Source organism: Cherax quadricarinatus, chromosome 27, assembly GCF_038502225.1.
Source record: "Cherax quadricarinatus isolate ZL_2023a chromosome 27, ASM3850222v1, whole genome shotgun sequence".
Classification (NCBI taxonomy): domain Eukaryota; kingdom Metazoa; phylum Arthropoda; class Malacostraca; order Decapoda; family Parastacidae; genus Cherax; species Cherax quadricarinatus.
The window spans coordinates 27065017-27089332 of NC_091318.1; the positions used below are offsets into that span (position 1 = coordinate 27065017).

Genomic DNA, 24316 nt, shown 5'->3' on the forward strand with positions numbered 1-24316 from the left:
CCCCATATTAGGTGGGAAATTGATGTAGATACATCAAGAACTTGTGCTTAGAGGACAGTTAAAATAAAAATAATACATGTACTTTATTTGTTTATTACTGTATTTTAAAAATGAAAACTTGACAGTAGCAAATTCTCTACTTGGTTAATCATCATCTAAAACTGAATCAGATATATTAATATACAGACTTAATATACAGTGCATACTTTGTGATTTGAAAATGATAAACTTTTGTACAGTATATCACAAATTATTTGTTTGTAAATGATGATTAGAATGAAGTCAAAGTATACTTTAGAACAGTTACACTTGCATCTTTTTCTTTCTACTCCCATCATAGTACTGTGTTCATATCATCATAGTATTTTCTTCTCAATCTAATACATCATAGACTTTATCAATCCACATATGAGAATAGCATTATCATTCTTTTCTGTGTGTTCCTCCTACCACAGGGCTGCCACCCATCACATGTACTTCAGTTTTTCATAGGGGTGCCCTGTGAAAAACTGAAGTACATGTGATGGGTGGCCTTCCTCGTGAATGTTAATCATAATTCTTTAAATAATAGAGTACTGTATATCAGTACATTTTATTTCATAATGCACTGTTTATGCCAGTTGTCAGAACTAGATAAATATTTGAGCAATTCACATTGTAATTACATATTTTTTTATATATACAGTGGTACCTTGGTATACGTCCGCTTTGGAATAAGTCCAGCTTGGTATACGTCCTGTTTGGTCTCGAAAATTTTTGCTTGGTATATGACCTTTGTTTGGAATGCGACTTGCGTGCTAGAACTTGTATGGGTCAAAATTAGTCATGACACCATGCGCTACTCTTGTTTACCTCTCTCTCGAGACAAAGCCATGACTGTCCACTAGTGTCAATACACCCGTTGCTACCATTCAGTGATTTTTAGTAAAAGTCAAACCTAGTGAGCTTCAACCAGGTCTAAATAGGTAAAAGAAACAGAAAAGAGAAGGGGACTGTCCTTCTAAACAATAACATTTCCTCCTCCCTTCTCAGCAATATCATAGTAGGCACTTGACTCCTTTCAGCAAAGTAATGTGAGGTTAAATTTTCATTTATTTCATCTAATTCTTTTGTGTTTATGTATGTATTTTAGTATTAAACAGTGTTTAAATTACATATTTTAGTATTAAGTAGTGTTTAAATTATTTTATACAACCCCATCAATGTGCAATATGCCAATAACAATAGGATTTCTTTTTCATGGGAACGGATTAATCGTTTCTCTATAGACATTTCTTATAGGAAAATTTGTTTGGTATATGTCCTGTTTGGAATAAATCCAAGGTCCTGGAGCGGATTAAAGACGTACAGTGGACCCCCGGTTTTAGTAATTAATTCATTCCAGAGAGAGTGACTAGACTCGAATCTGATGAATCCCGAATTAATTTTCCCCGTAAGAAATAATGGAAATCCAATTAATCCATTCCCGACATCCAAAAGTATTAAAAAAATAATTTTTTTACATGAAATATACATTTCCCTACACAGAAAACAATGAGACATGCACAATAAAACAATACTAAAATGACACTTTCCTTCATTGAAGACTTATCAATGAGTGATGAGACTGGAGGAGGGGAGAGGATGGAAGTGTACTATTGTTTGGAAGGGGAATCTCCTTCCATAAAGACTTAGGTATCAAGCCCTTTTCTGGGGTTACTTCCCTTCTTTGTTTTTTAATGCCACTAGGACCAGCTTGAGAATCACTGGACCCTTGTCACTCAAAAAAGTGTTTCAGAGAGGTCTGTATCTGGTATTTCTTTAAAACTTCCCTAAAATGGGACACAACATTGTCATTGTACATGTTGCCAACATGGCCTGCAACAGCTTTGTCAGGGTGATGTTCATCCATAAATGTTTGCACCTTTGTCCACATTGTACAAATCTCCTTAATCTTTGAAGAAGGCACCTTCCTCCATTGCTCTTCCTCCTCCTCTGAAGCAATTTCCTGAGCTGTGGTGTGTTGCTGTTGCAGATAAAGCTCTGTAGTGGTTAGCTCTTCATTGTGGTCCTCCACCAACTCTTCCACATCCTCGAAACTCACATCCGACCCCATGGAATTCCCCAATGCCACAATACTTTCCACAACTAGCATAGGCTCCTCAGGGTCAGCCCCAAACCCTTCAAAATCCCTTTCTTGTACATATTGCGGCCACAGTTTCCTCCAAGCAGAGTTCAAAGTCCTGGAAGTCACTCCCTCCCAAGCCTTACCTATAAGGTTTATGCACTGGAAGATATTGAAGTGATCTTTCCAGAACTCTCTTAGGGTCAATTCAGTGTCTGAGGTCACTTGAAAGCACTTTTGAAGCACTGCTTTGGTGTACAGTTTTTTGAAATTTGAAATGACCTACTGGTTCATGGGCTGGAGGAGAGTAGTGGTATTAGGGGGCAAGAACTTCACTTTGATGAAACGAAACTCCTGCACCATTTGCTCTTCCAAGTCTGGAAGATGAGCAGGAGCATTGTCCATTACCAGGAGGCACTCGAGTTTTAGTTTATTTTCCAGGAGGTATTTCTTCACACTGGGGCAAAACACATCATTAAACCAATCAAGGAAAATATCCCTTGTGATCCATGCCTTACTATTTGCCTTCCACATCACACACAATTTACTCTTGACGACACTGTTTTTTCTTGAACGCTCTGGGATTTTCATAGTGATACACCCGTAAAGGCTTCACTTTGAAATCCTTACTAGCATTACTACAAAACTTGAGAGTTAGTCTGTCTTTCATAGGCTTGTGTCCTGGGAGTGCCTTTTTCTCCTGAGTAATGTAGGTCCTCTTTGGTGTATTCTTCCAAAAGAGGCCTGTTTCATCACAATTGAAGACTTGTTGGGGTTTGAATTTTTCAGCCTCTATGTACCCCTTAAAGTCCTGAACATATTTTTCAGCCACTTTTTTGTCTGAACTGGCAGCCTCACCATGCCTTATCACTGTGTATGCCACTACGATTCTTAAATCTCTCAAACCAGCCTTTGCTGGCCTTAAATTCACCAATATCAGCACTAGTTCCAGGCATTTTCTTTACAAGATCATCATGCAACTGCCTTGCCTTTTCACAAATTATTGACTGTATAACACTATCTCCTGATAATTGTTTCTTGTTGATCCACACCAACAACAAAGTCTCCACATCTTCCAGTATTTGCGATCTCTGTTTTGTAAGCATGTTTGGACCTTTCGCAACAACAGCTTCCTTGATTTCTTTTCTGTTGGCCACAATAGAAGCGATGATTGTATGGGGTTTGTTATACAGCCTGGCCAGCTCTGCAACACATACTCCATTTTCATATTTTGCAATGATGTCTCTCTTGAATTCTATAGTGTTTCTCACCCTCTTTGCCAAAGGGCCAGCACTAGAAGCTTTCTTTGGGCCCATGGTGGCTTATTTAGCAGTTGCAACATTAAAAAGAATGGAATAATACAAAATATATCATATGAATGAGTGGGATCGTCTTCATTGGCTGGTAAACAATGGCACACTGGCTTTAAATGGTGTGTTGGACCGCTCAGGCCGTGTGGACACATTTGGGACGGATGACTATTACCAAGTTTAATGATGATCACCGAGCCAATATTTTGAAGGAAAATTGTTACTTGTTCCAAATATTACGAATTCCGATGACAACGTAATCCAGGGGTCCACTGTATACCGAGGTACAACTGTATTATAGTTCAGTGCATTCTTCTTACACCTCTACTGTACTTATGAAGAGAATTTGTTTTTACTACTTTAATAAATACTGAAGAAAAACCTTGTTGAAAAGGGGTTACTAGCCCCTTGCTTCCAGTATTTTAGTCATCTCCATAAGCATGGCTTATGGAGGAAGAATTCTTTTCCACTTACCCATGGAGATAAAAGAAAATAAAGAAAGAAAACTATTAAGAAAATAAAAGAAAACCCAGACGAGTGTGTATATACATATACAGTGGACCCTCGACATTCGATACTAATCCGTTCCTGAGAGCTATTGAATGTCGAAAATATCAAAAGTCGAATTAGTTTTCCCCATAAGAAATAATGGAAATCAAATTAATCCGTGCAAGACACCCAAAAGTATGAAAAAAAAAAATTTACCACATGAAATATTAAGTTTAATGCAATAGAATAATTACAATAACAATAATAACAGTAGATTAATAACAATAGAATAATTGACACTTACCATAAATGAAGATCTGGTGATGATTGATGGGATGGGAGGAAGGGAGAGTGTGGATGGTGTTAGTGTTTAGAAGGGGAATCCCCTTCCATTAGGACTTGAACTGGCAGCCTCACCACACTGTGTATGCCACTACGATTCTTAAATCTTTCAAACCAACCTTTGCTGGCCTGAAATTCACTCACATCACCACTAGTTGCAGGCAATTTCTTTACCAAATCATCATGCACTCCGACACACGCACTCCACTTTCGTACTTTGCAATTATCTCTCATTTCAATAGTCATTAGCACCTTTTTTCTCGAAGGGTTGGCACTAGAAGCTTTCTTGGGGCCCATGGTTACTTATTTTGCAGAAACAAGCACCAAAAACAGTGATAATATGGATAATATGGAATGTACCGAATGTATCCTTAGATGCGCGGCTTGTAAACACTGGCACACACGGGGCAGTTCAGGCCACACGTGGACACGTCTCGTACGAATTGTATTGAATGTCGGGTTTTCCATCGAATGTTGAGGTGAAATTTTTGCGTTAAAATGCATCGAATGTTGGATTTATCGAATGTCGATGCCATCGAATGTCGGGGGTCCACTGTATGCTTGTACATGCATGTGTAGTGTGACCTAAGCATAAGTAGAAGTAGCAAGATTTACCTGAATTCTTTCTTTCTTTCTTTCAACATACCAGCCATATCCCACCGAGATAGGGTGGCCCAAAAGAAAAAACTCAAGTTTCTCCTTTTATATTTAGTAATATATACAGGAGAAGGGGTTACTAGCCCCTTGCTCCCGGCATTTTAGTCGCCTCTTACGACACGCAAGGCTTACAGAGGAAGAATTCTGTTCCACTTCCCCATGGAGATAAGAGGAAATAAACAAGAACAAGAATTAGAAAGAAAATAGAAGAAAACCCAGAGGGGTGTGTATACATATGCTTGTACACGTATGTGTAGTGTGACCCAAGTGTAAGTAGAAGTGGCAAGACATACCTGTAATTTTGCATATTTATGAGACAGACAAAAGACACCAGCAATCCTACCATCATGTAAAACAATTACAGGTTTCTGTTTTACACTCACTTGGCAGGTTGGTAGTACCTCCCTGGGTGGTTGCTGTCTACCAGCCTAATACTAATATTTGAGTTCATATTATGTATTATTTTAACAAAATATATAAATGAGGTTCAGTTGAGGATGATGCAGTATTGCCTGGCTAGGGATGCAGATGTTAGTTAGTTACCATTTTGTCCTAGGCACATGTCGATTAGACACTAGGCCTGTTGTACATGTGTGCCTGCATGTATGTGTGTATGTGTGTGTTTGTATTTGTGTGTGTGTGTGTACTCACCTAGTTGTACTCACCTAGTTGAGGTTCCAGGGGTCGAGTCCTAGCTCCTGGCCCCTCCTCTTCACTGGTCGCTACTAGGTCACTCCCTGAACTGTGAGCTTTATCATACCTCTGCTTAAGTGTGTGTGTGTGTGTGTGTGTGCACGCGTGTGTGCATGTGTGTGTGTGTGTGCATGTGTGTGTGTGTATGTGTATGCGTGTGTGCGCGCGCATGTGTGTGCATGTGTGTGTGTGTGCGCGTGTGTGCACGTGTGTGCATGTGTGTGCATGTGTGTGCGTGTGTGTGTGCATGTGTGTGTGCGCATGTGTGTGCATGTGTGTGTACTCACCTAATTGTGGTTGCAGGGGTTGAGACTCAGCTCCTGGCCCCGCCTCTTCACTGATTGCTACTAGGTCCTCTCTCTCTCTCTGCTTCCTGAGCTTTATCATACCTCTTCTTAAAACTATGTATGGTTCCTGCCTCCACTACTTCACTTGCTAGGCTATTCCACTTCCTGACGCCTCTATGACTGAAGAAATACTTCCTAACGTCCCTGTGACTCATCTGAGTCTTCAGCTTCCAGTTGTGACCCCTTGTTCCTGTGTCCCCTCTCTGGAACATCCTATCTCTGTCCACCTTATCTATTCCCCGCAGTATCTTGTATGTCGTTATCATGTCTCCCCTGACCCTTCTGTCCTCCAGTGTCGTCATTCCGATTTCCCTCAACCTTTCCTCGTACGACATTTCCCTGAGCTCTGGGACTAGCCTTGTTGCAAACCTTTGTACTTTCTCTAACTTCTTGACGTGCTTGACCAAGTGTGGGTTCCAGACTGGTGCTGCATACTCCAGTATGGGCCTAACATACACAGTGTACAGTGTCTTGAACGATTCCTTATTTAGGTATCGGAACGCTATTCTAAGGTTTGCCAGGCGCCCGTATTCTGCAGCAGTTATTTGGTTGATGTGTGTCTCCGGTGATGTGCTCGGTGTTATGGTCACCCCGAGGTCTTTCTTCCTGAGTGAGGTCTGTAGTCTTTGTCCACCTAGCCTATACTCTGTCTGCGGTCTTCTTTGCCCCTCCCCAATCTTCATGACTTTGTATTTGGCAGGATTGAATTCAAGAAGCCAGTTTCTGGACCACATGTCCAGCCTGTCCAGGTCTCTTTGCAGTCCTGCCTCATCCTCATCCGATTTAATTCTTCTCATCAACTTCACATCATCTGCGAATAGGGACACTTCAGAGTCTATTCCTTCCATCATGTTGTTCGCATATATCAAAAATAGCACTGGCCCTAGAACTGACCCCTGTGGGACCCCGCTCGTCACCAGCGCCCACTGTGATACCTCTTCACGTACCATGACTCGTTGCTGCCTCCCTGTCAGGTATTCCCTGATCCACTGCAGTGCCCTCCCTGTTACATGCGCCTGATCCTCCAGCTTCTGCACTAATCTCTTGTGGGGAACTGTGTCAAAGGCCTTCCTGCAGTCTAGGAAAACGCAATCAACCCACCCCTCTCTCTCGTGTCTTACTTCTGTTACCTTGTCACAAAACTCCAGGAGGTTTGTGTGTGTACTCACCTAGTTGAGGTTGCAGGGGTCGAGTCCAAGCTCCTGGCCCCGCCTCACTGGCGCTACTAGGTCACTCTCCCTGAACCATGAGCTTTATCGTACCTCTGCTTAAAGCTATGTATGGATCCTGACTCCACTACATCGCTTCCCAAACTCTTCCACTTCCTGACTACTCTGTGGCTGAAGAAATACTTCCTAACATCCCTTTGATTCATCTGTGTCTTCAACTTCCAACTGCGTCCCCTTGTTACTGTGTCCAGTCTCTGGAACATCCTGTCTTTGTCCACCTTGTCAATTCCTCTCAGTATTTTGTAAGTCGTTATCATGTCCCCCCTATCTCTCCTGTCCTCCAGTGTCGTCAGGTTGATTTCCCTTAACCTCTCCTCATAGGACATACCTCTTAGCTCTGGGACTAGTCTTGTTGCAAACCTTTGCACTTTCTCTAGTTTCTTTACATGCTTGGCTAGGTGTGGGTTCCAAACTGGTGCCACATACTCCAATATGGGCCTAACGTACACGGTGTACAGGGTCCTGAACGATTCCTTATTAAGATGTCGGAATGCTGTTCTGAGGTTTGCCAGGCGCCCATATGCTGCAGCAGTTATTTGGTTGATGTGCGCTTCAGGAGATGTGCCTGGTGTTATACTCACCCCAAGATCTTTTTCCTTGAGTGATGTTTGTAGTCTTTGACCCCCTAGACTGTACTCCATCTGCGGTCTTCTTTGCCCTTCCCCAATCCTCATGACTTTGCACTTGCTGGGATTGAACTCCAGGAGCCAGTTGCTGGACCAGGTCTGCAGCCTGTCCAGATCCCTTTGTATTTCTGCCTGGTCTTCGATCGAATGAACTCTTCTCATCAACTTCACGTCATCTGCAAACAGTGACACCTCGGAGTTTATTCCTTCCGTCATGTTGTTCACAAATACCAGAAACAGCACTGGTCCTAGGACTGACCCCTGTGGGACCCCGCTGGTCACAGGTGCCCACTCTGACACCTCGCCTCGTACCATTACTCACTGCTGTCTTCCTGACAAGTATTCCCTGATCCATTGCAGTGCCTTCCCTGTTATTCCTGCTTGGTCCTCCAGTTTTTGCACTAATCTCTTGTGTGGTACTGTGTCAAACGCCTTCTTGCAGTCTACGAAAATGCAATCCACCCACCCCTCTCTCTCTTGTCTTACTGCTGTCACCATGTCATAGAACTCCTACACAGATGACAGCAAGGAAATGAGTGAGCTACTCAAGTCCCAATATGACTCAGTTTTTAGCAAGCCGCTAACCAGACTGAGAGTCGAAGATCAAAATGAATTTTTTATGAGAGAGCCACAAAATTTGATTAACACAAGCCTATCCGATGTTATCCTGACGCCAAATGACTTCGAACAGGCGATAAATGACATGCCCATGCACTCTGCCCCAGGGCCAGACTCATGGAACTCTGTGTTCATCAAGAACTGCAAGAAGCCCCTATCACGAGCCTTTTCCATCCTATGGAGAGGGAGCATGGACACGGGGGTCGTCCCTCAGTTACTAAAAACAACAGACATAGCCCCACTCCACAAAGGGGGCAGTAAAGCAACAGCAAAGAACTACAGACCAATAGCACTAACATCCCATATCATAAAAATCTTTGAAAGGGTCCTAAGAAGCAAGATCACCACCCATCTAGAAACCCATCAGTTACACAACCCAGGGCAACATGGGTTTAGAACAGGTCGCTCCTGTCTGTCTCAGCTACTGGATCACTACGACAAGGTCCTAAATGCACTAGAAGACAAAAAGAATGCAGATGTAATATATACAGACTTTGCAAAAGCCTTCGACAAGTGTGACCATGGCGTAATAGCGCACAAAATGCGCGCTAAAGGAATAACAGGAAAAGTCGGTCGATGGATCTATAATTTCCTCACTAACAGAACACAGAGAGTAGTCGTCAACAGAGTAAAGTCCGAGGCAGCTACGGTGAAAAGCTCTGTTCCACAAGGCACAGTACTAGCTCCCATCTTGTTCCTCATCCTCATATCTGACATAGACAAGGATGTCAGCCACAGCACCGTGTCTTCCTTTGCAGATGACACCCGAATCTGCATGACAGTGTCTTCCATTGCAGACACTGCAAGGCTCCAGGCGGACATCAACCAAATCTTTCAGTGGGCTGCAGAAAACAATATGAAGTTCAACGATGAGAAATTTCAATTACTCAGATTTGGTAAACATGAGGAAATTAAATCTTCATCAGAGTACAAAACAAATTCTGGCCACGAAATAGAGCGAAACACCAACGTCAAAGACCTGGGAGTGATTATGTCGGAGGATCTCACCTTCAAGGACCATAACATTGTATCAATCGCATCTGCTAGAAAAATGACAGGATGGATAATGAGAACCTTCAAAACTAGGGAGGCCAAGCCCATGATGACACTCTTCAGGTCACTTGTTCTATCTAGGCTGGAATATTGCTGCACTCTAACAGCACCTTTCAAGGCAGGTGAAATTGCCGACCTAGAAAATGTACAGAGAACTTTCACGGCGCGCATAACGGAGATAAAACACCTCAATTACTGGGAGCGCTTGAGGTTTCTAAACCTGTATTCCCTGGAACGCAGGAGGGAGAGATACATGATTATATACACCTGGAAAATCCTAGAGGGACTAGTACCGAACTTGCACACGAAAATCACTCACTACGAAAGCAAAAGACTTGGCAGACGATGCACCATCCCCCCAATGAAAAGCAGGGGTGTCACTAGCACGTTAAGAGACCATACAATAAGTGTCAGGGGCCCGAGACTGTTCAACTGCCTCCCAGCACACATAAGGGGGATTACCAACAGACCCCTGGCAGTCTTCAAGCTGGCACTGGACAAGCACCTAAAGTCAGTTCCTGATCAGCCGGGCTGTGGCTCGTACGTTGGTTTGCGTGCAGCCAGCAGCAACAGCCTGGTTGATCAGGCGCTGATCCACCAGGAGGCCTGGTCACAGACCAGGCCGCGGGGGCGTTGACCCCCGAAACTCTCTCCAGGTAAACTCCAGGTAGGTTTGTGACACAGGATTTCCCGTCTCTGAAACCATGTTGTCTGCTGGTGATGAGATCATTCCTTTCTAGATGTTCCACCATTCTTCTCCTGACAATCTTTTCCATGATTTTGCATGCTATACATGTCAGTGACACTGGTCTGTAGTTTAGTGCTTCATGTCTGTCTCCTTTTTTAAAGATTGGTACCACATTTGCTGTCTTCCATGCCTCAGGCAATCTCCCTGTTTCGATAGATGTATTGAATATTGTTGTTAGAGGTACACATAGCGCCTCTGCTCCCTCTCTCAGGACCCATGGAGAGATGTTATCTGGCCCCATTGCCTTTGAGGTATCTAGCTCACTCAGAAGCCTCTTCACTTCTTCCTCGGTTGTGTGTAATGTGTCCAGCACATGGTGGTGTACCCCACCTCTCCGTCTTTCTGGAGCCCCTTCTGTCTCCTCTATGAACACTTCTTTGAATCTCTTGTTGAGTTCCTCACATACTTCACTGTCATTTCTTGTTGTCTCTCCTCCTTCCTTCCTTAGCCTGATTACCTGGTTCTTGACGGTTGTTTTCTTCCTGATGTGGCTGTATAACAGCTTCGGGTCAGATTTGGCTTTTGCTGCTATGTCGTTTTCATATTGACGTTGGGCCTCCCTTCTTATCTGTGCATATTCGTTTCTGGCTCTACGACTGCTCTCCTTATTCTCCTGGGTCCTTTGCCTTCTATATTTCTTCCATTCCCTAGCACACTTGGTTTTTGCCTCCTTGCATCTTTGAGTGAACCATGGGCTCATCCTGGCTTTTTCATTATTCCTGTTACCCTTGGGTACAAACCTCTCCTCAGCCTCCTTGCACATTGTGACTACATGTTCCATCATCTCATTAACTGGTTTCCCTGCCAGTTCTCTGTCCCACTGAACCTCATTCAGGAAGTTCCTCATTCCTGTGTAGTCCCCTTTCCTGTAGTTTGGTTTCATTCGTCCTGGCCTTCCTGCTTCCCCCTCCACTTGTAGCTCTACTGTGTATTCGAAGCTCAAAACCACATGATCGCTGGCCCCAAGGGGTCTTTCATATGTGATGTCCTCAATATCTGCACTACTCAAGGTGAATACTAAGTCCAGTCTTGCTGGTTCATCCTCTCCTCTCTCTCTTGTAGTGTCCCTTACGTGTTGGTACATGAAGTTTTCCAGTACCACCTCCATCATCTTAGCCCTCCATGTATCTTGGCCCCCATGTGGCTCCAAGTTCTCCCATTCGATCTCCTTGTGGTTAAAGTCACCCATGATCAGGAGCTTTGCCCTGCATGTATGAGCTCTTCTGGCCACTGCAGCCAGTGTGTCAACCATCGCTCTATTGCTCTCGTCATACTCTTGCCTTGGCCTCCTGCTGTTCTGTGGTGGGTTATACATCACTGCAATTATCACCTTGGGACCTCCAGAGTGAAGCGTTCCCGCTATGCAATCACTTTCTTCTCCGCTGTCTCCTCTCTCCAGCTCATCAAAATTCCATCGGTGTTTGATCAGCAATGCCACTCCCCCCCCCCCCTGTTCCTTCTGTCTTTCCTCAGGATCTGGTATCCCGTTGGGAAGATGGCATCTGTTATCATACCTGTAAGCTTGGTTTCTGTGATTGCTATGATGTCCGGTGATGCCTCTTTGACTCTTTCGTGCCACTCCTCCCACTTGTTTGTTATTCCATCAGCGTTTGTGTACCATACCTTCAGTTTCCTTTCCAACACTGTGGTTTGGGGGGCCTGTGGGGGTGGGAGACCTGGTAGCATACTGTGGGATTCTATGGTTGGGGGTTGGGTGGAAGCTGTGGGTATGGATTGTATTGTGTGTTGGGATGGTGTGATAGGTTGTGGGGTTCTGAGGATAGTTGTGTGTGTGCTTGCTCTTGCTGCTCTGTTCTGCTCTGACTGACCTCTGCTGGTTCCATCCTTGTCTCCTTTCCTAGCTCCTTTCGCTTTTTTGTCCTCTCCCTCAGCTGCTGTCTCTCTTTTTGTGTTCTGTCTCTGTCTAGGAACACCTTCTTGTACTCTTCCGAGCTTCTCAACCGTGGTTTTTCTTGGAGGATCCTGTGTGTGTGTGTGTGTGTACTCACCTAGTTGTACTCACCTAGTTGAGGTTGCGGGGGTCGAGTCCGAGCTCCTGGCCCCGCCTCTTCACTGATCGCTACTAGGTCACTCTCCCTGAGCCGTGAGCTTTATCATACCTCTGCTTAAAGTTATGTATGGATCCTGCCTCCACTACCTCGCTTCCCAAACTATTCCACTTACTGACTACTCTGTGGCTGAAGAAATACTTCCTAACATCCCTGTGATTCATCTGTGTCTTCAGCTTCCAACTGTGTCCCCTTGATACTGTGTCCAATCTCTGGAACATCCTGTCTTTGTCCACCTTGTCAATTCCTCTCAGTATTTTGTATGTCGTTATCATGTCCCCCCTATCTCTCCTGTCCTCCAGTGTCGTCAGGTTGATTTCCCTTAACCTCTCCTCGTAGGACATACCTCTTAGCTCTGGGACTAGTCTTGTTGCAAACCTTTGCACTTTCTCTAGTTTCTTCACGTGCTTGGCTAGGTGTGGGTTCCAAACTGGTGCCGCATACTCCAATATGGGCCTAACGTACACGGTGTACAGGGTCCTGAATGATTCCTTATTAAGATGTCGGAATGCTGTTCGAGTAAAGATCCCAATTTGCCCGATCAAATTGCCAGCGAGGGCTACGGAAAGGTGGTGAATAGGAAGGAGAAGTAAGAATGATTGGAAAATGATCGCTGTCATGTAAGTCTGGTAGAACAGACCAGGTGAAGTCTAGTGCAGTGGAGGAAGAGCAGACTGATAGATCGATGCAAGAGAGAGTATGAGTACGAGGATCAAAATGGGTGGGAGTACCCGTATTTAAAACATGGAGGGGGTGAGAGGCGAGAAAAGCCTCCAACTGGATGCCACGTGAGTCACAATGAGACCCCCCCCAGAGGAAATGGTGGGCGTTAAAATCACCAAGTGACAGAAGTGGTGGTGGTAAGGATGAAACAAGAAAGGTAAAGTCTGGGATAGAAAATGCTCGAGAAGGAGAGAGATATAAAGAACATATTGTAAACCACTTATTCAAGTGGATACGGGCTGCAGTGTAATGCAGCGAGGTATGGACAAATAGTTGACAGTACGGAATATCATTGCGTAGAAGAAGGGCACTTTCATTAAAGGTCCCATCTGAGAAAGGATCCGAAGAATACAATAAATTATAGCCTGAGATAGGTTGGAAAACAGCCGAGTGTAATTTTGGTTCTTGTAAGCAAGCACCAACAAGGGAAAACCTGGAAAGCAACATCTGAAGCTCACCCTGATTACCCCTGAGGCCGCGGATATTCCACTGTAAATAGGCCATGATTGGCGATGAAGAAAATACCAGGAATCCGTAGGGAAAGGCACCTACGGACTAGAGGGGTTAGAAAAGTCAACGTGTGGTGGCATTGGAAGACGTTCAAGCAGCGAAGGAATGGAGCGTTGCGAAGAATGGGGTTGTGAAAATGGAGGAGAGGGAAGAGAAGGAACAGGAAGTGAATCAGTGTCCATTGAAGGTTTAGTCTCTGCAATATATTCTGAAATGGCTTCAAGTGTTTCTGAATTCAAAGATGTATGGGAGACCATATTGGGGATAGAAGGGGGAGGGTGAGTAAAGATTGGGACAGTAATGGACTGTACCAAAGTAGAGGGGAAGGAAAGAGTGTAAGGGACTGGAGATGAAGTGTGGGGGGGGACAGAAGAGGCAGAAACCTGGGAGGTGGCAGAAGAGGGAGAAACTTGGGAGGGGACGGGGGTGGAAGGCAAAGTACGAGGAGGAGGGTGAATCTCCACACTTGTAATAGAGCCAGAGAGAGGGGAAGAACTAGGCACAGAGACTGGAAAGGTAAAGTGTGGAGGTGGAAGAAGGGAAGGAAGGGGTAAAGAAGATTTGAGCAATGTGGATTTTTTGGACTTCTGAGAAGTAGAGGGGCAATTGGTATTAGGTGTCGTACGAGGTCTTGTCGATATTGTGAGGAAGGACGTGAAGATGTGAGAACAGACTGAGTTGTAGTCGGGACGTCAGAGCCAAGGACAGCAAAAGGATTAGATGCTGGAGTGGCTATGGGAGGGGTAACAACAGGGAAGGCTGCAGAGGATGGGACCCCAGAAGTGGGGGGATGTTTTGAAACACAAGAATAAGAAACACGGGGTAGTCTCCCTTGGAGGCGGAGATGAGTAACTGCCATAGCATAAGGGAGACCTTCTGCCTCTTTGAGGCAACAGACACGATTTAAGTTGGCAACGGCGGGAGTACGAAGGGTGAGCTTCATTACAATTAAGGCAAGATGGAGGTTGACTGCAAGATGTATTAGAATGGTCGTCGGCACCACAGACTGGGCATTCGGCCATAGATCTGCAATATTTCGCTGGGTGACCAAAACGCCAGCAATTTCTACACTGGTGCGGTGTAGGTATCACCTTTCAAACTTGTAACCGATGTCCCGCGACATATACAGAGGACGGGAGTTCTCGGCTGTCAAAAGTTAAACGAGCTACATTGCAAGGGTAACGTCTCCGCCCACGGGCAGGAAGGACATAAGTGTCTACTTTGAGGATTGGGAGATCCTGGAGTTCCAGCTGTTCAAAAATGTCATTGCCACATGACTGGAAATTCTGTTGGACTATGGTATAGGGCAGAATGACAGTACCACTACAAGAATTGAGAGAAAGATGTTTTTCAATAGTGATAGGAGTAGTATCTATATGCGAAAGGAGAGAAAGATCATGAGCTTGGGTAGCATTCTGGACAGTGACGATGTGCGTACCGCTCTTGAGAGCATGGAATGAAATATCTCTACCAACATGACGCAGGAGCGCTTTGCCAATACTATGGTCAGAAAGGTAGGCAGAAGAAGAAGTCGGTCTTAAAGTAAAGAATTTAGTCCATTGTGTGGTCCGAAACTGAGAGTGGAGAGGGAGTGCATGACGTGTCGGTCTTTTCCGAGTAGAATGGGAAGGTAACGAAGGAGCATCATCAGGAGATTGACGTTGGCGTTTAGGAGTAGGACCGGAGTTGGTCCGGCGTGAAATGGGCGGGCGATTCGAAAATTGCCGTACCCTAGAGGGAGAAGCCGGAAGCATAGTCAAAGGAGAGCGGAGTTCAGACAAATCGAAGGAGTCAGTCGAAGCCCCGGTACCTGAAGCGGGTGAGGAAACAGCACCAGCAAGAGGTACAGGGGCATCAGGAGTGTCCGAAGAGTGGTCTAAAAACAAGGCAGGGTCAGAATGGGGTGCGGTATCAAGAACGGGCCCAGGGGTAGTGGGTTCATGGATTGGGTTCTCCATGGTTAGGTTACTCCTTTGCTTTTTGTTTTTAAGAAAAAAAAAAGAAAGAAGAAAATAAAATAAAAATAAAAAAAAAGAATAAAAAAAGGGGGAACGGGGAGGAATAGTTCCCAGGAGGAATGAAAGGGCCGGAAATCTCCCTCCGCGCCCAAGAGGACCTCACCACCGCTAGTAGCGCAGATGCAGCATGGAACCCGTGCCATACCCTACCCTTCATGACAGTAAACCAGCAATCCGGGATAGCAACCTCACATCTGCCGAGCTACCTCGGTGGACAAAAGAGAGGGCAGCCGGATATCCGCCACAAAGCATACCTCCTTCGGCCACCACCCCCGGAATCCAAAAGGTGGCTTCCAGAGATACACCCGTCGCCCGAAAGACACCCAAAGCTACTCCGGGATACCGGAGAGGGATCGGGACATCCTCAGGCGATCCAGATTCCACGGCAAACTACGCCACTGCCAAGAACCTCAATGGAATGGGATGGACCCCGGTATCCTTTCTCCTACCTAGGAACTAGCGCGCCTGTGGGAGAAATCCCAAAGGCCAAAAAGAGGAAGGGCAAAATGGAGGGGTGGGGAGGAGGAGGAGGAAAGAAGAAAGGGGAGGATGAGATAGGGGAGGGGAGATTGGGGGGTAATTAGGTTCGGTCTGAGGAAGAAGACCGACAGGTCTAATTCCTCAGACCAAGAGCCTCTTCACCATGCCAAGGAGCCCCCCTTGAAGAGGTGCTATACATAGAGTAAAGGCATACGAAAAGAATATTTTTCTACAGTTACCCCCCAGTGTTTGACTAGAGAAAACGTAGTTCTTCCGACACTACCTACATAGCTGCTTTGTAAACAAATCTCATATTTACATCAATTTTTATTCTGAGTGTATGTATCATGTTTATATGCTATGTAATGGGTTTCATATATAATTTTAAGGAAAATATCATAGATGGATTAATGAAAATGCCTATATTGATGTAAAATAAGACATTTAGTGTGCCCAAGAGTGATTATTATTACGTAGTATTGGCGTCATGAGTAGAGAGAGACTTAGAGATTTTAATGTGTACCTAAATAAATAACAAAAAGGCACAATACCGGACTGGAACGATACACAAATAACCCGCACATAAAAGAGAGAAGCTTACGACGATATCCAATTTTTCTTTATCTAAATCATTTGATACCCTCATCACCTTACTCTTTTCTATGTTCACTTTCAACTTTCTACCTTTACACACACTCCCCAACTCATCCACTAACCTTTGCAATTTTTCTTTAGACTCTCCCATAAGCACAGTATCATCAGCAAAAAGCAACTGTGTCAATTCCCATTTTGTATTTGATTCCTCATTATTTAATCCCACCCCTCTCCCGAACACCTTAGCATTTACTTCTTTTACAACCCCATCTATAAATATATTAAACAACCATGGTGACATTACACATCCCTGTCTAAGACCTACCTTTACCGGGAAGTAGTCTCCCTCTCCTCTACACACCCTAACCTGAGTCTCACTATCCTCATAAAAACTCTTTACAGCATTTAGTAACTTACCACCTATTCCATATACTTGCAGCATCTGCCACATTGCTCCCCTATCCACTCTGTCATATGCCTTTTCTAAATCTATAAATGCAATAAAAACTTCTCTACCTTTATCTAAATACTGTTCACATATATGCTTCAATGTAAACACTTGACCTACATATCCCCTGCCCACTCTGCAACCTCCTTGCTCATCCGCAATCCTACATTCTGTCTTACCTCTAATTCTTTCAATTATAACCCTACTGTACACTTTTCCTGGTATACTCAGTAAACTTGTTCCTCTATAATTTTTACAATCTCTCTTGTCCCCCTTCCCTTTATATAAAGGGACTATACATGCTCTCTGCCAATCCCTGGGTACCTTCCCCTCTTTCATACATTTCTTAAACAAAAATACCAACCACTCCAACACTATATCTTCCCCTGCTTTTAACATTTCTGTCATGATCCCATCATTATTCTTATGTGTATTGTATTTTCAGCCAGTCGAGAACACTGTGGCATGGCAGAGATTTCTTCCCACTGGTCCTGTTGCCCTTCTACCAGTATGTATCTCCATAGACTGTATACATTAAAACAACAGCTTTACATTTAACTTTTTGTGTAACTTTCTGAGTACTTTCTACAGCAGCAAAATGAAGGTGTACACTGCATATAGTGATGTGGAGTCAAGAGTAGCTGTGAGAGTAGAGTACCTGTCTCACTATTATCTGATGGAGCATTGGGCTTTTGCCTTTCTTTGCACTGAATGATGCACTTATGCCATTCTCTTTGTACTCCATCTAAGTCTTAATGTGGCTACAGTTCAGTAATCTGACATATCTATTGCCCAGCTAAAAACATGCACATCCAGTAACCTTTTATCTGCCAACACATAGTCTAGCAACTGCTGTCATTGCACCTTCCTTCGTATCTTGTAAACTCTTGGTTAAATCTTGTAAACTTTCAGACAAATAAATATTACCCATTACCAAAACTCTTCTTTCTTTCAACACACCGGCCGTATCCCACCGAGGCAGGGTGGCCCAAAAGGAAAAACGAGAGTTTCTCCTTTTACATTTAGTAATATATACAGGAGAAGAGGTTACTAGCCCCTTGCTCCTGGCATTTTAGTCGCCTCTTACAACATGCATGGCTTACGGAGGGAGAATTCTGTTCTACTTCCCCATGGAGATGAGAGGAAATAAACAAGAATAAGAACTAGAAAGAAAATAGAAGAAAACCCAGAGGGGTGTGTATATATGTGCTTGTACATGTATGTGTAGTGTGACCTAAGTGTAAGTAGAAGTAGCAAGACACCTGAAATCTTGCATGTTCATGAGACAGAAAAAAGGACACCAGCAATCCTACCATCATGTAAAACAATTACAGGCTTCTGTTTTACACTCACTTGGCAGGACGGTAGTACCTCCCTGAGCGGTTGCTGTCTACCAACCTACTACCTATTACCAAAACTCTTATTATACATAATTCAGTTTGAGTTCCCCCTGTTATCATTTATCCCTGGCACTCCAAACTTACTATACCATCTACAGCAATCTTTCCCACCTTAGCATTTAAGTTCCCTACATCAATTATTTTATCACTTGATTCAGAACTCCCTGAAGGGAAGCTAGAGACAGAATAGCATTAATCAAGACAGAAAACAGTGTTGGACTTTTCAGTGTTGAAATTTTAAGTATGAACACAACTCATTGCATTTGAAAACAAAATTTTGTCCTCAAATAATTTTGTTTCACTTTTTTTCTTCAACAGCTCTCAGAAGACAGAAGTTCATTGGTATGGTCAACAACAAAGGTAAAAGCTAAAAATCTGTTAAAACTCTCTGATGAAGACTTCACAGATGCTCTCAACAAAGCTATAGTAAGTTTAGTTTTATATTTTTTATTTTGTTACATGCAGGTTTGACTTAATTTTCAGAGTTAATTTCTTTTCTTTGAAGCAGATTCCATACACTGTAGTCCATTTTGTAAGAAATTTATTTATTATATAGCAAGAAAGTAATGCACTGTGGCTATAGTATTTGACAGAAATTTTTTTTGTTAAAATAACCTGTGTTAGAGATAAATATTTACAGTAATAGGCTATAAAATTTTCTGCTTGTGGGCCTGTTTCAGGTAATATAATGTCATAACAGTTATTGCTATTCATTTTAGTGTCTTCACGTTTATGCTTATTGGACATATACTGCTCTATATGGCGTGTTTTTCATTCACTTTTTTCTTATTTTAGTGCTAGCTTTTTACTCTATTATAACATTAATAGGAGAAGTGCTAAACCTGTAGGGGTCATAAAACACCTAGGGGAATGTAAAACTGACTTGTTCTCTACTCTCTTTATGCCATATCATTTATTAACACTTAACTGACAAAAGGGAGGCATAGATTTCTCTTATCTGGAGTTAATCGTTCCAGTCATAGTACAGCCTCTCCTCACTTAATGACAGAGTTCTGTCTCTAAGACCTCCTCGGTAAAAGAATTTGTCGGTAAGTGAGGAGGATATTATAATGGTAGTGGGTTTGTGTCAACCATCTTTGATATTGTTTTAATGTCACCTTTGCACCATTTATAGCATTTTTGGTATATTTTTAAATGTTTATACAGTAGTGTACTGTATATTGTAATAAACAGAATAGAGGAAATAAGCTCTAACATACATTATTTAGGTATGAACACTGGTCCAAGAGCCTGTCATAAATCTGAGTCGTCGGTAAACGAGTATGTTGCTAAATGAGAAGAGGCTGTATTGTGACTTATTCTTCAGTAGCATTAGTTTTTTTATTTTTGCTTTTATTCTTTACCTGGCACAGCAAGTGAAACTTTATATTTATTCTTTTCTTCTGGCCAGTGGGATAATAGTAGTGGTGATGAGATGGTTCAAATCATTCATGAGAAATGGCTCAAACTACTGGATATCTTCTTGCCTACAAGTGGTGCTGACATCCGCCAACTTCCTCCTAGTGTGAGTGGTGTTGTTCCTAGCACCCGGGGAGCCTTTCCACTTGGTCTTGGTCATGCAGTCCATTATGTGAGACCTAGAGTAGCTCTAATTGGGTAAGTCAAGGTTATTGTATGTCAAGATAGATTTATATAAATGCAGTGAGTGTTTACTCCAAAATGCTGAAGCAAATTATAAATGATTTATACTGTATGGCTAAGCAGTGAAGAATGAATACTGTACCATACTGCCAAGCTTGGTCTCTTAATGTGACTTTAGGTTATATCAGGTGGTCTGGTGGCTAAAGCTCCCGCTTCACACACGGAGGGCCCGGGTTCGATTCCCGGCGGGTGGAAACATTTGACACGTTTCCTTACACCTGTTGTCCTGTTCACCTAGCAGCAAATAGGTACCTGGGTGTTAGTCGACTGGTGTGGGTCGCATCCTGGGGGACAAGATTAAGGACCCCAATGGAAATAAGTTAGACAGTCCTCGATGACGCACTGACTTTCTTGGGTTATCCTGGGTGGCTAACCCTCCGGGGTTAAAAATCCGAACGAAATCTTATCTTATCTTATCTTATCTTATAATGGCCAGTGAATTTTATCATAATCTTCTGTAAAAGCATATTTTGATTAGTTATTTGCTTGAAAAACTTCAATTTTCTAACAGAATAACTACCTCCATTGCAGTATGTTTTTAATGTTTTACTCAGATTCCTGTAGGAATTTAAATTGGTCAAATAAAACTGCTTCACATAGCTAAGTGCCTTGGTAATACTGAAATTCAAAAATATTAATGCAAACAAGTCAGATTTTGGCAGAGGTATGTGATGATTAACTTTTGTTTAACAAATTCAGATTATAAAGAACAGTTTCATACTTAATGAAGATTATTTTTAGAGTATTCATTTAAATTTATCCCATGGGAAAGGTGGTTAGATTCATCCCTTTTTAATCTATGCATGTCATAGGAGACGACTAAAATACCAGTGGCAAGGTTTTGGTTATGAATTTTTTCTAAAATTAATAAATAGACAATGGTAGTCTTTGCTCTCAGTTATCTCTGCTTTGGTGGGAATGAACAGAGTTAAAAAAAATTGTGATGTATTTAATAGTACAAATTGACTGCTTCTTATAAAAATACATTTACATAAGTGTAATTTAAGGCCTCTTATGATGTTGAAATTATCTCATTTACATTTTTAATGTATATTCTGAATCAGCAAGGAAAATAGTATGCCTGGTGTGATTTTAATGATTTTTAAAAATCCTGCTGAAAATGGTGAAAATGCCTAATTATAGTTCAGGGATTTTTTGGGACGAAAAAACTTTCAAAATGGTAAACGGTCATGATGACACAGTTTGCTGAATCGATTTATCCCAGCAAACATGAAAAAATCCTGTACAGTTTTTGTAGATGGTTATGAGAGTTTTATAGGTTAAATGTGCTGTACAAGATGCCTCAGACAGGGAAGCAACAGACGAGAGAAAACAGCTTTGTATCATGCTAAAACTATCTATTTTTATGTTTTTAAGTGCATATTCTTAAGTAGCATCAAAAGCAGTTCAAATGGAGTGATATTTTGGGGTAATGTTTATTTATTTTTCACAATACAGTGATACCTCTCATATCCGAATTATATGGGTCAAGACCAGTTCAGAAACACGGAGTTTCCGGATACATGAGGGGGAAAAATGTACATCCATACTGTCACATCACCATCCGTACCCCGTCATATCGCCATCGGTGATGGCGTTGTATGTTTAAAAAAATGAGTCCACTGTTGTCTGGCAGTGGGACTAGACACACTGGGCTTGAATAACAGCCTCCTGGATTTCATGAACCATAACTTTTCAAATGGGCTGTGGACAGTGGATACTCCAAAAGTGTTTCAACACCTGCCCTTATTGCTGAAGTATTGGGTCGTCGTTGTCACTTTTGGAATGTTCCGGGTGCAACACTGATTCTGCAGTCTACATCTGTCAGAGATTGCAGAACCATCGTACCACTACCATGTTGTTGTAGGTACCACTTCATCACTCACTGATTGAGTTCCAAGCTCTGTGGCTTTGTCAACACTTTTTTTTTTGGCACTTTTTCCAGTTTTTGAGGTTTGTAGATAGAATACTCAAGATTGATGGACTGAACACATCGACTCAAGGTTGAGGGACTGATTACCTCATTCTCCTCCTGTTCTTCAAGTTTCTCCAATGTATGGACTGATGAAGCCACTGTGTGGCGAAACGTTTCCTCAATAAAGATACCCAAGAGTTGCACATGTGTCTAATTTATCAGTTTTTGAGGTGGCAGAAAACTCACTCATGTAGGCCATAATCTTATCACTAGCCTTCTTGATATCACAGAGGGTTGACTTTTTTTTGGTCTCATTTGACAGAATGGAAGACATACTGTATTACAGAAAAAGATATAATTTTGATTGGTTTCACGCTGGAAACTACCTTAAAATTTAGCTCAAAGTAATGGAAATGTTCGATTTTTGCCAATGTTCAAGAGGATGTCTCTGTCCAATACGTGTCCAACTGCTCAGTCTAATACGCAGTCACGAATGGGTTGACTGCTGTTCAGATGTTTCGGTAATAATTTTAGAATTTTGCCCTTTCCCAGGGCCTGTTCGGATATTGGTGAGGTTCGATAATGGCAGGCCAGATATGCGAGGTATCACTATACAGTGGTACCTCGGGATACGAACAGCTCAAAACGTGAACAATTATGTAAGTGTATTTATGTAAGTGCTTTTGTAAGTGTATTTTTGGGGGGTTGAAATGGATTAATCTAATTTACATTATTCCTTATGGGAACAAATTCGTTCAGTATCAGCACTCGAACAGCCTTCTGGAACGAATTAAATTCGTATCCCGAGGTACCACTGTACAGTGGACCCCCGGTTTACGATCAGCTCCCAATGCGACCAATTATGCAAGTGTATTTATGTAAGTGCGTTTGTATGTGTATGTTTGGGGGTCTGAAATGGACTAATCTAATTCACAATATTCCTTTTGGGAACAAATTCGGTCAGTACTAGCACCTGAACATACTTCTGGAATGAAATAATATCGTAAACCGGGGGTCCACTGTATATAGTTATTTTTCCAAATTCTTTGTTATTTCTCATAATTTTTAATCATTTCTCGTTATTTTGGATAGCTTTATTTTTAGGTATTTTTCATGATTTTTAGTTATTTTCCATAATGAATAGTCTTAATGAAAATATTTGCTTCCTCCATTAGAAATTACCTGGAAATTACAACTTTACTAGTCAGCACTGTTGAAGACTATTGTTTAAATTTTAGAGATGCAGCACACCGAGTTCATCCCCTGGCTGGCCAAGGAGTCAACTTAGGCTTTGGTGATGTGTCATGTCTTATTGACACACTGGAGAAAGCTGTTCTACTTGGTGCTGATATTGGTATGATATTTTCGCTGTTTATGTACTGCAACAAGGGAAACCACAAAAACACTCATCTCCCCTCAATCAGACCTAACATGCACACACAAACTTGTTAGATGCTCAGGCAATTAGCACTCAAAAACCACCTTCACTCCCTCCAGCCCATCTTGGGACAACACCTATTCCTTTCTTCCACCCCCAGATTTATACACCCTCATGGTTATCTTATTCTGCTACATCCTTTTTGAATGCCCAAACACCTCAACAACCTCTCTTCAGCCCTCTGAGTAAAATAAAATATGTATTATTATTATAATCAAAAAGAAGCGCTAAGCCACAAGGGCTATACAGCGACTAATAAAATATGTAGTAATCCTCCATTTGCTACAGGTGAGGAGAGAATTCTTCACGAGTATGAAAGTGAACGTCAGAAACACAATGTAATGATGATGGCATCTATTGAGGGACTTTATCGCCTTTACAACACCAGAGTTACCCCAGTTGTTCTTCTCAGGTCTCTTGGGCTGTCTGCTGTTAATGTCATCACACCTTTAAAGGTTAGATATTTAATTTTGTATGTGTGTGTGTGAGATGCTGCTTATGCATCAAAAATAAATTTTTGTTAAATAGCACAAATTAGCAAATTCCCTTCTACCTAAAGTTCTTTGCATCATCCCCAACTTTTATCCTAGTTCCAACATCTCTATCTCCTCTTGAGAATACAATAATGTAATCAAATTAAGCGTTAAACCTGTTCACTAAAGTTCATATCGTGTTTTTTATTAGACTGTTATAAATTCACTTTTGTCATAGCTTCTTAATGCAGATGTTCATTGAGGCGGGTGTCGAGGTGAAACAGCAAGAAACCTCGACACCCGCCTCAATGAACACATTTACGCATGTAGGAACGATAACCTGAACAACGCCTGTGTACAACACCGAAAT

General features: G+C 42.5%; 1 protein-coding gene across 2 annotated transcripts in view; it reads left to right on the forward strand.

Annotated features, from left to right (window-relative positions):
* Coq6 (ubiquinone biosynthesis protein COQ6, mitochondrial) overlaps window positions 1-24316 on the forward strand; it is a 39022-nt gene that overhangs the window by 9738 nt on the left and 4968 nt on the right. Inside the window, exons 7-11 of one of the 2 annotated variants that reach the window (XR_011392495.1) lie at window positions 17504-17566; window positions 18777-18884; window positions 19870-20075; window positions 22588-22694; window positions 23274-23389. Coding sequence is in view for 1 of the 2 variants with exons in the window: in XM_070089155.1 (XP_069945256.1) it covers window positions 17504-17566; window positions 18777-18884; window positions 19870-20075; window positions 23274-23389; window positions 23762-23928 (660 nt within the window). In the remaining variant the exon portion in view is untranslated. Of the gene's footprint in view, window positions 1-17503; window positions 17567-18776; window positions 18885-19869; window positions 20076-22587; window positions 22695-23273; window positions 23390-23761; window positions 23929-24316 lie in introns of those variants that run through there. The other variant, XM_070089155.1, reaches the window with a different exon arrangement.